The 15,000-nt window shown below is 45.4% G+C and overlaps 2 protein-coding genes across 2 annotated transcripts in view; both read left to right on the plus strand.

Annotated features, from left to right (window-relative positions):
* myo3b (myosin IIIB) overlaps positions 1-9,574 on the plus strand; it is a 174,050-nt gene extending 164,476 nt beyond the window's left edge. The window contains exon 38 of the mRNA XM_048239976.1: positions 9,072-9,574. The gene's annotated coding sequence lies outside the window, so the exon portion shown is untranslated. The remainder of the gene's footprint in view (positions 1-9,071) is intronic.
* Positions 9,575-11,613: 2,039 nt separating this feature from the next.
* sp5a (Sp5 transcription factor a) lies at positions 11,614-13,767 on the plus strand. Its single transcript, XM_048239513.1, has 2 exons — positions 11,614-11,862; positions 12,195-13,767. Exons 1-2 carry the CDS (start codon positions 11,812-11,814, stop codon positions 13,263-13,265), a joined length of 1,122 nt encoding a protein of 373 aa, XP_048095470.1. The 5' UTR covers positions 11,614-11,811; the 3' UTR covers positions 13,266-13,767.
* The last annotated feature ends 1,233 nt before the right edge of the window (positions 13,768-15,000 follow it).

Genomic DNA, 15,000 nt, shown 5'->3' on the forward strand with positions numbered 1-15,000 from the left:
ATGTAAAAATATGTAAAAATTTTGATGTGACAATATATCTGCTTCAGAAAAAAGTAGTCATTTTATAGAAGGTAGGGTGAAGCCATGAACGCGGTCAGAGATCCCCTCCGCTGAAAGGAGACCGTAGCAGGAGCGCATAAGCTCCGGCGCTCCCGCTGTGTGTGTGGGTTCCTTTTTTTTCCCGTCCCATCGTTCTCCGACTGATGATGTCATGTCGAGTCGAGAACGACGGTCTTCTGGGAATTTGATCAAAGGTCACGGGTGTTACTGTGATCCGCGTGTCCTCACGAAGCCAGACGCTCTCTGCCGGCGCTTGTCCTTTGATACCGGCCCTGGGAAGGCTTTGAGCTCTTTGCCGGAGTAAAAGTCCGTTTGGACGATAAAAGTCATTTTCAGTCGGGAGCCTCCGACGTGCAGATAAATCTACATGGCTTTCGCAGATGTTACAGGGATTAAATTGGCTTGTAGGAATTAAACGTTGCTCAGTAATACTAAATGTTCCTTTGTAATAATTAGTGCTACAATGCTTTGAAGATGGAACAGGACAGAGGGAATGTTCTAGATCTTCTGGGCTTCTATCAGGGTGTATTTGTCCATTGTCTTTCTTGGAATCAAATTGTTTGAAGATCCCACCTACTATGCTATTTTTAACTTGTGATGCGTTGCTGATTATTACACCTGTATGAGCAGTTATGAGTATGAGTGTTTTCTACACTGAGGCAAAGCTTGAACTTGTAGATGGAATGAGATTTAAAAGAAAGGAAGGATAACCACTCCGAACGGTATCGCACCCGACTACACAGTCTACACAATAACAGCAGTGTGATTCCTCCTGGCTAAGAAGAAAAGATGCTCAACTCACCAAGTCAGTAACAAGACACTTCCTCTCTTTTTTTTTTTTTTTTTGGGGGGGGGGTACAAAACAGAAAAGTCAGCTCAACTTGAATTCAGCAGAAGTGTGTTATCCCCCACCTCCTTTTCAGGCAAGGAAAGCTGTGTTGGCAAGTGCATTTGTAGTGCTGCTTTTCTACTCTTTCCTACTCTCAGTTTGCATATCATTTACGCCATCTCCCTTTGCTGACACCCCAGGGCCCGCAGAAATATTTTGATCTAGAGAAGAAGTCTGGGGTGATCCGACTGTCTCTCCTCTTCCCCCCAAGAAACCCAGGCAGCACTGGCCCACGTCTGGCCACGATAAGGCCCAGACCCGTCATTTATCCACAGCAGAATAGATTGGCATCTGCTGGGGTGTGTGTGTTTATGTGCATGTGTGTGCGTGTGTGTGAGTGTGTGTGTGCATGTGGGAGTGTGTGTGTGTGTGTGTGTGTGTGTGTGTCAGTGTTGGGGTGGGTTTGTGTGTGGGGGGTGGGTGATAGTTACTGGAAAGCCCACCACCAATGTTGGCTGTGGTGATAGCAGGTCAGAGCACAGACAGCGTTTCTGTGGGGAGAGCGAGCGGGACTTTCCCTCCGAGTCCTTTGAAAGAGGCAGGTGGCCAGTGCGGTGGACATCAAAAAATGAATGAAGTCACAGCCTGAAAAACATGTGGTTGGATGGAACATTTTTACCCAAACAAACAAGCTGGGCTATCTGTGAACACATCTTGTTTTGCTGTCTCCTTTTTGGAATTACTTAAGAATCCGAATCTGAGTAATGCAAGTTTTTAATTACACGAACATCTCCCCAAATGATCTGATGGCGTGATGCCATTGCCTGAGCCAGTGTTGGTATTTGTAAAATTCTGTTGTCCACGCATAACAGTCTCCAGTGAAAACAGGGTCATTGACATTGACATAGTAAACAAGACATGACATGCCACACTGCAGTTAAATGAACCGAGAAACAGCTGTAATCTTCTTATGATACAGCTGCTTCTCTCTATCTAAGAACGATAACTCGCAGGCAAAGGCATTCGTGATCTTGCTAAGCTCATATTCCCACACAGCCCTCTCATATCTAAAATGAGGAGGTGCTCTGATGCTCATATTGTGGGATGTGTGTTGGGGGGTGACATGTGTTCCGGCAGGGTCTGTGGCGTCCAGCTCAGTGGTGAGGCCCGTGCAGCAGCACTGATTAGACTGGTGCGCTGGCTGCTCCCTCACTGAGGGTGTGGAACGGCTCAGAGGAGCTCCAGTGAAATAGGTCAGTGCCGCAGCCCAGCCGCGAGTGCCTCTTTAAAAGTACACCCAATGCATTAAGTGCCATCACGCTCCACACATTATTTTGGCCCTGTTTTTTTCTCTTTTTTTTCTGCCGTGGAAATCAATTTCCAACAAGCCCTGCTCTCTCTCTCTCTCTCTCTCTCTCTCTCTCTCTCTCTGTCTTCATTTCTTGGTTGTGACATGTTCCATGGTTATTGTTGTTATATCCATGTTCATTTCTCTCTGTGAGGGACGTTTGGTAACGTGCTGCTCTGTTGTTCTGTAGCTTAATGGCTATCAGAGGTTAGCAGTGCAGTGCTGGCTTTTACACTAACAGATCAAGTGAAGGCTTGTTTATCACTTGTCAGGCGCACAGAAGGTTTTCATGTTCTAGAATTCGCAGAGAACTGGACTATTAGGGGAACCTGAGGTCTGAGAGGTTCGGCAAGTCGCCATTGGTGGTGATTGAGGTTCCTCTTATGACATCAAAAAGGGCCCCCCTTCCCCCCTCTTCAAATTCACAGGACAGACATGCCAGAGACAAGAGTCTCTCTCTCTCTCCTCTCTCTCTCTCTCTTTCTCTCTCTCTCTCTCTCTTTTCGCTCTCTCTCTCTCTGTGTCTGTCTCTCCCTGAGCTTCAAAGGCAGACTGGAGTAAACAGGCCCGAGCCCTTGCACCTGTTTTCTTTAATGCCTCTTCATAAACCTCTCCTTCCATTCTGTTCTTTCCCTCATTAAATCTCTTTTTTGTTTTCATCTGGCGTCACAGACGCCTCTTTTAATGTGGCGGGCATGACTCAACCACCAGAAAGTTATGCCTGCCGTTTTTCAAACAATTTAAAACCGAGCACTTCTCTCTCTCTCTCTCTCTTTTTTAAAAAATCATTATGAAGCTTAAGAGTTTAACTGGCACCTTTCAGAGTGGAGCAGTGCTCGGAGCGAGAGCGGCGTTAATAAACGTAGGAGTGAAAAGAAGTGTTTATTGTCTCCGACAGTAATGCTCTCGCCCATATTAACGGCGATATCTGACTTCAAAGAGCAGGCACAAATAGAGCTGCATTGTCCTGCTTCTATATCCTGTGAGTTCAAAGGAGTGGAGTTTGAATAGCAATGTTTCTGAAGCAGGGCTTTCAGAACCAGTCCAGCCTCTCGGCAGGTAAGGCTTTAGAGCTGCAACACACACACACACACACACACACACACACACATACACACACACACACACACTCACACACGCACACACACACACAAACACACACACAGACACACACACTCCTACACACACACACACACACACACACACACACACACAGACACACACACTCCTACACACACAGACACATTTTCTTTCTTTACTTAAAAACGTAATAAAACACACACAGATTTTTTATATATTTAATTAATCTTAGTAACACTTACTGTATGCATCACTATTACTGTTAGTATATTATTTAGTGCAGTGTAGCACCCCAGTTATCATCGTATGACGGTACACTCTGCCATATGAATTGACTCTGTGTTTCACACGTCCTCTAAATTTAATTCAAACTCCAGACTATGTAATACAGAATATTTTTCATGACTTCATAGATTGCACTGTACTCCATGGGTACTACTGTACTTACAAGTAGTACAGTTACACAGAAGTATCTGTGTAGTACTCCATGGGTACTACTGTACTTACAAGTAGTCTTCCTTTGCGCATCTAGTCTGTTGTCTTTTGAAAGAAACAGGTGCTGCGTCTGAGATGACGTGCGCGGGGCCTGGGGTTGTGATGCGATGCGATGCAGTGTGTGATTGATGGCAAAGCCAGTATAGACAGGCATGGACGTCAAACAGATGTCAGACCAGCACACGCCACAGCACTGCACAACACAGCACAACACAACACAACACGGGCCTCAGAGGCCCACAGAAGCTTCCTTCCCCCAGAGACTACATTAATAAAGAAGTCTGATGGGGAGAGAGAGAGAGAGACAGAGAGAGAGAGAGATGAAGTGAGTGGCAGAAGACAGAGGAAGAGAAATGAGTGATAGAGAAGAAAGTGTGTGAAAGGATAAGACGGACTGACTGAAGCAGAGTGAATGAGAGAGAAAGAACAGAAGGGGGAAGACTGAAGAGTTTTGAAAATAAGTTACATGCCAGAGAGATGAGAGAAGAGTAGAACACAGGAAGACACAAAAGAGAGAGGGAGAGAGAGAGAGATGGAAAAGGATGAGAAGAAAGGCTAAAGAGAAAAACTAGAAAGAAAATCTGAGAGAGAGAAAAAGAGGTGAAGAGTTTGGGGAGAAAATTCAATCAACGACGAAAAAAAGAAAGAAAGGAACTAAAGAGTTGGGAACAGACACAACAACAGAGAGAGAGAGGGAGAGAGGAAGACGGAGATAAAAGGCTGGATGGAGTGTACACATCAAAGGGCCTCTAATGACTGAGGATGCCATTAGGGCGCTGGCTGCCCTTTGTTTCTGCATCCTCACACCTGCTATTTGTGGAGGGCTTTCTAGCCACTGGTGAATTGGCCCCACATTTGCATGAGTACCCTATGCATACATTGTGTGTGTGTGTGTGTGTGCGTGTGTGTGTATAGCAGGGGGATGAAAAGTGAGGTCCATCAGGAGGTAGCATACCCCACACACACACACACACACATTTCCCTTCTTTTAATAAACCCTAAGGCTTCAGCATTATTTCTTTTCCTTTGTGAGGTTTCGGCAGGAACTGAAATAACAATGAAAATGGGATCTGTGTCTAACTAATGCTAGATCATGGTGTTCTCTCCATAACATACCCACTCCATAGACTGAGGAAGAGTATGTGGCAAACACAAACGGATGGATGTTTCTCGACTGGTGGGGGAGAGACTTCTTCAAAGTTTTTCTACCCCAGGGGTTGGAAACGGAAGTGTGCTTTGTGTGTGTGTGTGTGTGTGTGTGTGTGTGTGTGTGTGTGTGCTTTTGCAGGAGGTTGGTTGGCAGAAATCAGAGCGTGAAATTGTGATTAGCCCCCTCTATGTCCTGTGGATAGCGTGGGGGTTGAGCAGGCTCGGTGTGTGTGTGTGTGTGTGTGTGTGTGTGGTGGTGTGTGTGTGTGTGTGTGTGTGTGTGGCGTGGGGGTTGAGCAGGCTTGGCACAGTGGAAAGGTGTAACCTGTTTTGTTTGGCCTCCGCAAGCCACTCTCCCAGATGGCCAGACCAGCTGCCTGCAAGCAAACACAGAGTGGCAAACAGTCGTTGTGTGTGTGTGTGTGTGTGTGTGTGTGTGTGTGTGTGTGTGTGTGTGTGTGTATGTGTGTGGGGTGAATGGCAGGGGGCAGGGTCCTGTTTATATTTTGAGATTCAGATAGTGAAGAAATCTGCCCCTTGTCACTAGGAAGCGTTTGATGATGAAGAAAGACAGAGAGAGAGAGAACAGAGAGGAAAAGAGAAATGATGATGGCAGAAGAAGATAGCAAAGGACAGAAGAAAAGGAGAAGAAGGGCAAGGAAAGGAAGATAGGAAGAGGAGAGGAAAGATAGGAGAGGAGAGGAAAGGAGAAGAAATGAAAGGAGGAGTGGAAGAGAAGAGAGAGAAAGAGAAGAGAAATGAGGAAAGGAGACTGAGAAAAGGAAAAGGAGAGGGGAGGAGAGGAGAGGTGAGGGAGAAGAGGGGAGAAGTGAGAGAAGAGAGGAGAAGAGAGGTGAGGGAGGAGAGGAGAAGAGGGGAGAAGTGAGAGAAGAGAGGTGAGGGAGGAGAGGAGAAGAGGGGAGAAGTGAGAGAAGAGAGGAGAAGAGGTGAGGGAGGAGAGGTGAGGGAGGAGAGGAGAAGAGGGGAGAAGTGAGAGAAGAGAGGTGAGGGAGGAGAGGAGAAGAGGGGAGAAGTGAGAAGAGAGGTGAGGGAGGAGAGGAGAAGAGGGGAGAAGTGAGAGAAGAGAGGTGAGGGAGGAGAGGAGAAGAGGGGAGAAGTGAGAGAAGAGGAGAAGTGAGAGAAGAGAGGAGAAGAGGAGAAGTGAGAGAAGAGAGGAGAAGAGGGGAGAAGTGAGAGAAGAGAGGAGAAGAGAGGTGAGGGAGGAGGAGGAGAAGAGGGGAGAAGTGAGAGAAGAGAGGAGAAGAGAGGTGAGGGAGGAGAGGAGAAGAGGGGAGAAGTGAGAGAAGAGAGGTGAGGGAGGAGAGGAGAAGAGGGGAGAAGTGAGAGAGGAGAGGGAGGGAGAGGGAGGAGAGGAGAAGAGGGGAGAAGTGAGAGAAGAGAGGAGAAGAGAGGTGAGGGAGGAGAGGAGAAGAGGGGAGAAGTGAGAGAAGAGAGGAGAGGTCAGGTGAGGCTTCATTATGAAATAATGAAATAGGACAAAAACCGAATTGAAATGCCCTTGCATCTTCACACTCTAGTCCACTTCCCCATCAACCAATCAGGAAAGAACACACTTCCTCTGGAGCACAGAAATGGGTCAGACCACCAGAACCTGTGTGTGTGTGTGTGTGTGTGCATGCCAAATGTGTGCATGTGCGTGCGTGTGTTTGTGTGTGCTACCATGTTCCTGACGTCGACTAGGAGGAGTACGTTCTGGTCAGCTGGACTGGACTGCTTTCTGGAAAGAGCTGCAGTTTTAATGAGTGAACAGGTCTGTGCTTGATAGGCCCAATAGATAGGCAGAGTTGAGTCATGCATACATTATCCAGCACAACTCACTATTCCAGCAACACCTACTTCATATGTTTTAAAAGAGTGATTTGGTGATATTACTTGAAACAGATGGTCTCCCCCAAAAAATGGCCACAGATGGATGACACCCTCTCCCTTCTTTTCCTTAAGTGAACACCATTCATTACGATCAGCTACACAGAAGATAAGAGAAACCCTTGAACTGCGCTGAAAGTGAATGCAGATCACAGAAACGAAAATGCTCCGACCAAATGAATAATTCTGCTCGCCCCAGAAACAAAGTAAGGCCTATATATATATTCCCAAGGTCACTGCAGTGTGGATGGATATCAAAGAGGAAGAATAATGGAAGCCTCTTTGTAGATGGAAGAAAAGATGCAGCCTGTGGTCGTCACAATCAACATGGCGTGCTCATCTGAACTGACCAAAAATGGCTCTTGCAAGGCCTGGTGTTTGTTTATTTCATCTGTTCATTAGCATGTGTGTTGGTTAACTTGAAGAAAAAACAAACACCCTCCCCCCTTCCCTGTCACTCACACGGCCTCTGAGCTAATAACCTGGGCATCCCTAGCCTGTCTTTGTGTGTGTCTTTACGTCATGCATGAACACGTAAGCCACGACCTTAGCAATTAGAGCAGTCGGGGTGGGTTTTCAGTATGTGTGTGTGTGTGTGTGTGTGTTTTGGGGGCGTTTGGATTACACCTCTGTGTAAGACTGAGCCCCCCCACACACACACACCCACACACACACACCATTCCTACTCCCCAGCTCCATAGCTCCCAGGGTGGGCTACTTATGAGGTGAAATGACCTATCCCTCCCAGTCTGACCCCCACTGCCCCCCACCCCACCCAGGCCGCGGTGTGGTCCAGTGTAGGCTCTCTCTGAGCAGGCTGCCGCTGGCTGGCGCGGGGTGGTGGGGTGGGGGAGATGGAGCTGTGGGAGCTGGGGAAGGGGTTGGGAAGAGGGAGTGATATCGAATTGCAAAGGGGATTGGGGGTAAGAGAGGGAGTGAGAGGGGAGGAGGAGAGATGGAATGGGAAAGGAGGAGGAAGGGGAGGGGAGAGGAGAGGAGGAGGGGGGGTTGGAAATTAGTGAGACCAAAGTTGGAGTTGCTCGGTGTTGGGGGGCCAAGCACAATGGCAGGCCTCTGTCAGGGAGCGACTTCTTCAAAGGTCCCACGCCAATGACCCACTGCTTTGAGTTACCTTTTGTAGGTGCTGAGGGAAATTCCAGATGTTTTCTTCACAGACCTCTCACCATTCTCTGCCCCCCTCCAAGCTTCTCTCCCCTCTCTCTCTCTCTCTCTCTCACTCTCACTCTCTCTCTGTCTCTCTGTTCTTTGGTTTACTCACTGGGCGTGCGAGACAGATGTGGAACCTGTTTTTTTCTTCACTCTGTCTGTCTTTCTTTTTCCCCTCTTCCTCTCTTGCTTTCTTTCTTTTTCTGTCTGTCCGGAGAGCATAAAAAAGTTTGACATTTAACTGACTTTGACCTGTCCAAAACAGACGATGGTGAAGCGATTCTCTATGCATGTTCTCTTTCTGACTCTGTGTGTGTGTGTGTGTCTGTGTGTGTGTGTGTGTGTGTGTGTGTGTGTGTGTGTGTGTGTGTGTGTGTGTGTGTGTGTGTGTGTGTGTGTGTGTGTGTGTGTGTGTGTGTGTGTGTGTGTGTGTGTGTGTGTGTGTGTGTGTGTGTAGGATGAAATACTGAAATATCAGTTTTCATACAGGACCACGTCTCAGTGTCCTGATTCATCAAATGAAAGTGCTCCTGTCTCCAAAGAAACTTTTCTGCATTCATCTTCTTTCCCTAGTTGCTGAACTTCAGAACGGGCTCCCTGGACCCAGTGGAACATCCCCCCTTTTCCTACAGGGACTTCTCCAGTCATTTAGTGGGCGCTTTTATCTGAGCGACTTGGCTTTCAGCGAGGCTGCCGTGGTCAAACATCAGTACATGAGCTAGTTGAGAACCTCACAGCTGCCTCAGATCGCACATCCGTAGGCCCAAATAAAGGAGATTGAATGTGTTCGTCATGTATGGCAGTGAGGTAACACACACAGTGTGTGTGTGTGTGTGTGTGTGTGTGTGTGTTACAGTGTAGGCTGCTAGAGAGCTAAACCAAAGAACCTTGATTACTCCGCTTTAATCCTCTCTGGCTAAACTGTGATGTTCTATGCAATGATGTTCCGCATGACTGATTCCACCTGATTTGTGACTCTATGAGAATTTGTGGAAAATGAGGCTCTGATTTTTCTGCTCTGGTGCCAACTTCACTCCTCTCTCTCTCTCTCTGCAGGTTGCCTTTAGTGACCCTAGGAAGACTAACCACTGCCTCTTGAAGCCATTCAGATCTTCCTATTTATTTGGCCATGTTTGTCAGAAACTGTTTTTGAGGTGCTGATCATGAACTGAAATCTAATAGAGTGAATAGCATGTAGTCTCATTATTTATGTAAATAATATTTGTAGTTTTCATATGTGGACATTTTGTTTTACTGATTATTATATAACGTCATCTCAATTAACAGGGAAGACTGTAAATATGATATTACAGTTTGTACATCTTTTTCTAATTTGTTCCATTTTCAAGACAACACAACTGGATGTTCTTTATTTTCTTTGTGTTTAGCTTGTTGTAATTAGATTGGCGAAATTATGTAGAAAATATAATGCTATTTTGCCACAACATAATTGTTTTAATTGTATTGCTGTTAAGTCTCTCAATCGTAGAATTGTCCTAACACAGAAGAGCACATTGTTGTTTTGTACTCACACGCTGTAATAAAGTTCATTCAAACCATTTTTTCGCGCTCTTTCTTTATCAGTTGTAGCCTAATATTTGCTTGCCGATTTCAAACCAGAGCGGAGAAACAGGACGTGTTTGGTAATATCATCACCAGTAGGGAAGACTGCATGGACATGAAAGGAAACGTCTCATCAAAGTCATGCGAAACTCTCAGATGGGATGTGTCAGCTAACGATAACCAACACCATGAGGATATCTACCATCATATATCCCAGCTCTGGAGCTAGTCTACCTTTGGGGCCTAATATAAAGTGCTCCTAACTGACCCGAATAATGATAAATCTCTCGGGTTACAACGACTTAAGGAAAAAATAAGTGTTTTGAGACATCTGCACTACACCCCCTCCCCTCTGCTCCCCTCTCTCCCTGCCGCATTCTGGATTGCGGGGAAACGGAGATTGCCGCGTGGCCCAGCAGGAATCTCTGTTTCCCCCATGACTGCATGCGGAGCCGTGGGAGAAGAGTGTGGAGCGCTAATCCCTTCAAAGGAAGAGATCTAATTCAAAATCAGCGGCTCCCCAAAGCAGCGGAGGGCAGGACAGTGGTGGTTGTTTTCTGTTGGGGAGAGAGAGACCGATAAAAATCTCCCCACCCGCGTGTCCTTATGAAAGACTTCAGTCAGCGTGTGAACTGTGAAGGAAGGCACTGTCACTGCAGTTTTCAAAAATCAACGTCAGAAGTTTCTTTGTAGTGCTGTTTTGATATATTATGCGTATGCCTCCTTGATCTTACCCCCATAATAGGCTACTTCGTGCCAAGTGGAACCCCCTTCTCTCCTCACATACACACATGTACACCTTCTCTCACTCTCTCACACACATAAAACCTCCACGTCGTCACCTGTGGCATAGCCTAATGTTAGAGAAAATGTCTCTTTAATGTCTTGTGTGTGAGTTTGAGTGGTTTTCACATGCCCGGTAGGTGTGTGGGATTCGCGCTTGCCCGGTCAGATGAAGGCTTGACAAGCACGGGGAGGAGCGCGGGCGGGGGCCCGAAGATTGTTTCCACTTTCTAGAGGAGGAAAACTCCTCCCTCAGCACCCTTTGCCTCGCATCGTTACAACTTTTCAGGAAACGTCTAATAAAGACATCATGCCATGATATTTGTCATCTCGGCATCTTGTTAATGGCTTAGTTTTTTTTTTTTTTTTTTTTTTACCTATAGGCCTATGCTGTCATTTAAGAGTGGGGTGGACTAGCCTAGACAATAGGTTCAGATTGTTTTTGCATAATTTCAAAGAAAACATACTTATGTTTTGAATGAAAAACAAAACAACAAAAAAACATTACAGCTATAGGCCTAACGTATTCGTTTGACATAATCACAGTCTTAAGCACTTTGCAAGTTATCAAACCTGTGGGACGGTGATATGTTAACTATAAATATCTGTAAAGAAATGGATAGGTCAGACGTTGATATTTTACCTTTTCTTCTGAAATAAAATAGACTTCAGACCCCACACATGCATTCAACAGTCATTTTGTGAATGTTCACACGGTTCAGAGAACAGACGTCTCTCACAAGAATTCAGGCTTTAAAAAATCAATATGAACTTTGTGTTGAGTCACTTATTGAGACTTATTCGTCTCATTAGCTACCCCCTCTTGAAGTTATCAAACAACTGCTCACGAAAAGATCTCTAGAGATAACAATGTCACATTGTCACATAAGGACTCCCTACAAATTCTTAATTACAAAAAGGGGGATCGGATGACTGTGGCATCCAATACCGGGGTCTCCAGGCGGGTTGGGGCTCTTTGATCAAGAAAATCCAATTATTTGTGTATATACATTTCCCACATAGTGATTACTTCATTAATTGTCCCGCCTTTATCTCCTCCCATCCCATCCCCCCTAATAATCAGCTCTTTTATCCAGACCAACAAACACACCATAGGAGCTTTGTGGATTCAAAGGATTTGCTTCCCTCTCTCAAAGAGCCGCTATTCTTTGATGATTGGGCAGCGGCAAACTTCAAAGTAATAAATCTTAGTGCTGACTGGCTGGCGTCCCACCAAAGTCCTTATCAAATCCTAAGAAGTGATCCTTCACTCCCTCAGATGGTCCAAGGATATCTCGAGGAGAGGAAGCGGGAGAGGTTACACTGCTTCTACACATTCGAAGACGTATTTTGTGATTTTTAAAAAATATATATATATTTAAGGAACAGAGGCAGCGATTTCTGTGTTTTTTTTATTTGTGTGAACGAGTGAGGAATAGCCAACTTCACAATGGCGGCTGTGGCTGTTCTACGGAACGACACCCTACAGGCTTTCCTTCAGGTTAGTGTGAAATTACATGATTTCTAATGTTTGGCTTTAAACAACTGAATGTGTAACCCCCTTGTAGTTCAACAGAAACAAGTAAACAACGGCTCACTGATTTCGAATAACAACCCCTGCTTTGTGACCTGATATATAAACTATTTGAGCGTTAAAACAATACAATAAGCTACAACAATATACAAGTTCAGATATTTTTTCTGGTCAACAAGGAAGGGTGTCATGCATGATATTTTGTGCAGGATACGTGAAATTTGAACAAAAAAGGGATGCTGAAAGTTTGACAGGATGGCATCATTTTGTAATGTACTCCCTTCTGTTTGTTTTTTCAGGATCGCACTCCAAACTCCTCACCGGAAAACAGTAAGCATTCTCCCTTGGCGCTGCTGGCGGCTACTTGTAACCGAATTGGGCATCACCCTGGGTCAAGCGCCACGGACTTTCTTCAGGTCCCATATGACACGACCCTCGGATCTCCGTCGCGTATTTTCCACCCGTGGAGTAACGAAGGAAATCCCCAGGCGACTCTGGCAAGCAATTCCTCGTTTGGACTACCTTCTAAAGCGCAGTTATCTCACCTACAGGGCACGTACACGTCCCACCACGAACTTCCTCTCACCCCGCCCGCGGACCCGACCTACCCATATGACTTTTCCCCGGTGAAGATGCTACCATGTTCCATGCAGTCCTTGCAGTCGACATGCACCCCAACATACGTGCCCGCTGTCACATACGCGGCGCCCACTCCCGTTCCCCCCATGTCAGGGTTTGTTACAGCACACTCCGGCCTGGTCCATCACCAGCAACAGAGACAACTGTCACCGAACCCGGGAGAGGACATCCCGTGGTGGAGTCTTCAGCAAGGCAATTCGATCACTCACGCGTCCTCGCTCGCACACCACCGGTTCCCGTTGCAGCGGAGCTTGGTTCTCGGGCACACGGACTTCGCGCAGTATCAGACCCAAATCGCTGCCCTCCTCCACACCAAGTCTCCCCTGGCCACCGCGCGACGGTGTAGGAGGTGTCGCTGTCCCAACTGCCAGTCATCCAACTCCAACGACGAGCCCGGCAAGAAGAAACAGCACATCTGTCACATCCCCGGCTGCGGCAAAGTTTACGGCAAAACATCACACTTGAAAGCGCACCTCCGGTGGCATTCGGGAGAGAGGCCGTTCGTGTGTAACTGGTTGTTCTGTGGCAAGAGCTTCACGCGCTCGGACGAGCTGCAGAGACACCTGAGGACTCACACGGGCGAGAAGAGGTTCGTGTGTCCAGACTGTTGCAAAAGGTTTATGCGCAGTGACCACTTGGCCAAACACGTCAAAACGCACCAAAACAAAAAGACCAAACCTCACGACAAGACTCTGGACCACGTCAAAAGAGAGGACACGAGACACATGTAGAGTTTGGTGTCAGTCAAAATGACCCTTCTTTCACATTAGACTCAGTGCAATATTGCTCTTATGAAATTAAAAGAAAGCAATGAAAAATCATATCTAAAGGAGGGACATACTCAAAGCCCGCAAACAACAAACGTGGCCTCTGTTTTGTATTCAGTTTGCTTGACTGAACTACAGGCTCTAAAAGGATTAAAACGTTGCAAAAAAATTGTGTTTTGTATATGTAAATATGAAATCTAAATATGATCACCAATTGGGACACATTTAGTGTGCCCAGACTTGTTAATATCTCTAAATATAAAACAAGTTTTCAACTTGTTTGTGATTTGATCCTTGTCTTCGGTGGAAGATCTGATGCTCTTGTAAATAGGATTTATTAGCTTTTGTTGAATGAAAGTGTGTGTTCTGTTGCTCCATGCTGGGGTGTTTTAAGCATGCGACTAGAACTAAAAACCCTGTTGTTGAAATGGCCCAAAAAACTGTGTGTAAAAAATAAAGAGTCTAACATTCCCAAAGTAAAAAATAAGTCTCCTTGATTGGACTTGAGTGAACCTAAACAGTGAACCTAATTCAGTGTTTTACTGATATGTATGCATAGGTGTGGAGGAGAGAGATATGATCAGGGGTTGTGTTTTCAAGATGTGGATAGAAGTTCCATTACATTAGTTGATGTGGGTTTTGGGACCATCAGCACTATGTGTGGCAGTTGTGGGCAATTGATAGCCTGTGAGCAACCTGGGAGGCCCCCCAGAAATGGAGGAATGCTGAGCTTGGAATTTGTACTATTCTGTGTGACTTTAGTGATAGCAATTTGGTTCAAGTAGTACTGGTGTACTTGGTGAAGTACAGAGAAATAGTTATTTTGTGTGAAAATATAAATCAGAGCATATAACACATTTCAGTTTTACACATTTTTGCATTTTTGCTGTAGGGTTTGTATGGATACGCAGTCAGAAGCACATATCCCATAATTGGCCCTGGTTTGAAGTTAGGGTGGCAAAAAGGATTTTTCTAAAACTCTCCCCTTAAAATAACTGCTGTCAGACAAATCTGGGATGTGCTGGTAAGCGATTCAATATGATTCACAAAGGTTTGGTTTTCTTTAGAGCATTTCTATGAACAGGAAATGACCCATAGGTAAAATTAAATGGTTATAAAGATATGTTTGATTTTCTTATCGGGAAAAAAAACCTTGTCAAACCCTTCCAAATTCTCCATCACAGTAGCCTATTAGATGTGCTGTTCTGTTGAACTTTGAAAATCATAAGCTTTACTAAGCTGAACATTTTTACAAACCTTACAAGATTCAAAGACACAAAAAAAAGATTTTGAAGTAAAATCTGTGATGAAGGTAGGTAGGCTACAGTGAAGCGGAATGCCAGTGTTACACTAATCAGGAGTGTATTGGAGGAGTCGTTGGGAAGACTTGTTTAGGGAACTGGCCTGCCCTGTTATCTGTGTGGAGGAGATAGCACCTCCACGCCATGGAGAAAGGGCCTTGCAGCAAACAGGTCATGAAAAGTACAAATGGAGACAACATGTGAAATAATACCTATTGTTTCTCAACAACAAGAGAGAAAACAAGAAGCAATTTTACCTACATTATGTCATACTGAATAACCTTTGTTGTCCACATATGTGGAAATTTGTCCTTGGCTTAAAGGTTATATTTAGAATTAACAATCACAACTTAATTGTTGCATCTGGAAAATAACTAAGTTATAAATATTAAGGAAAT

The sequence above is a fragment of the Alosa alosa genome, chromosome 3 (assembly GCF_017589495.1).
Source record: "Alosa alosa isolate M-15738 ecotype Scorff River chromosome 3, AALO_Geno_1.1, whole genome shotgun sequence".
NCBI lineage: Eukaryota > Metazoa > Chordata > Actinopteri > Clupeiformes > Clupeidae > Alosa > Alosa alosa.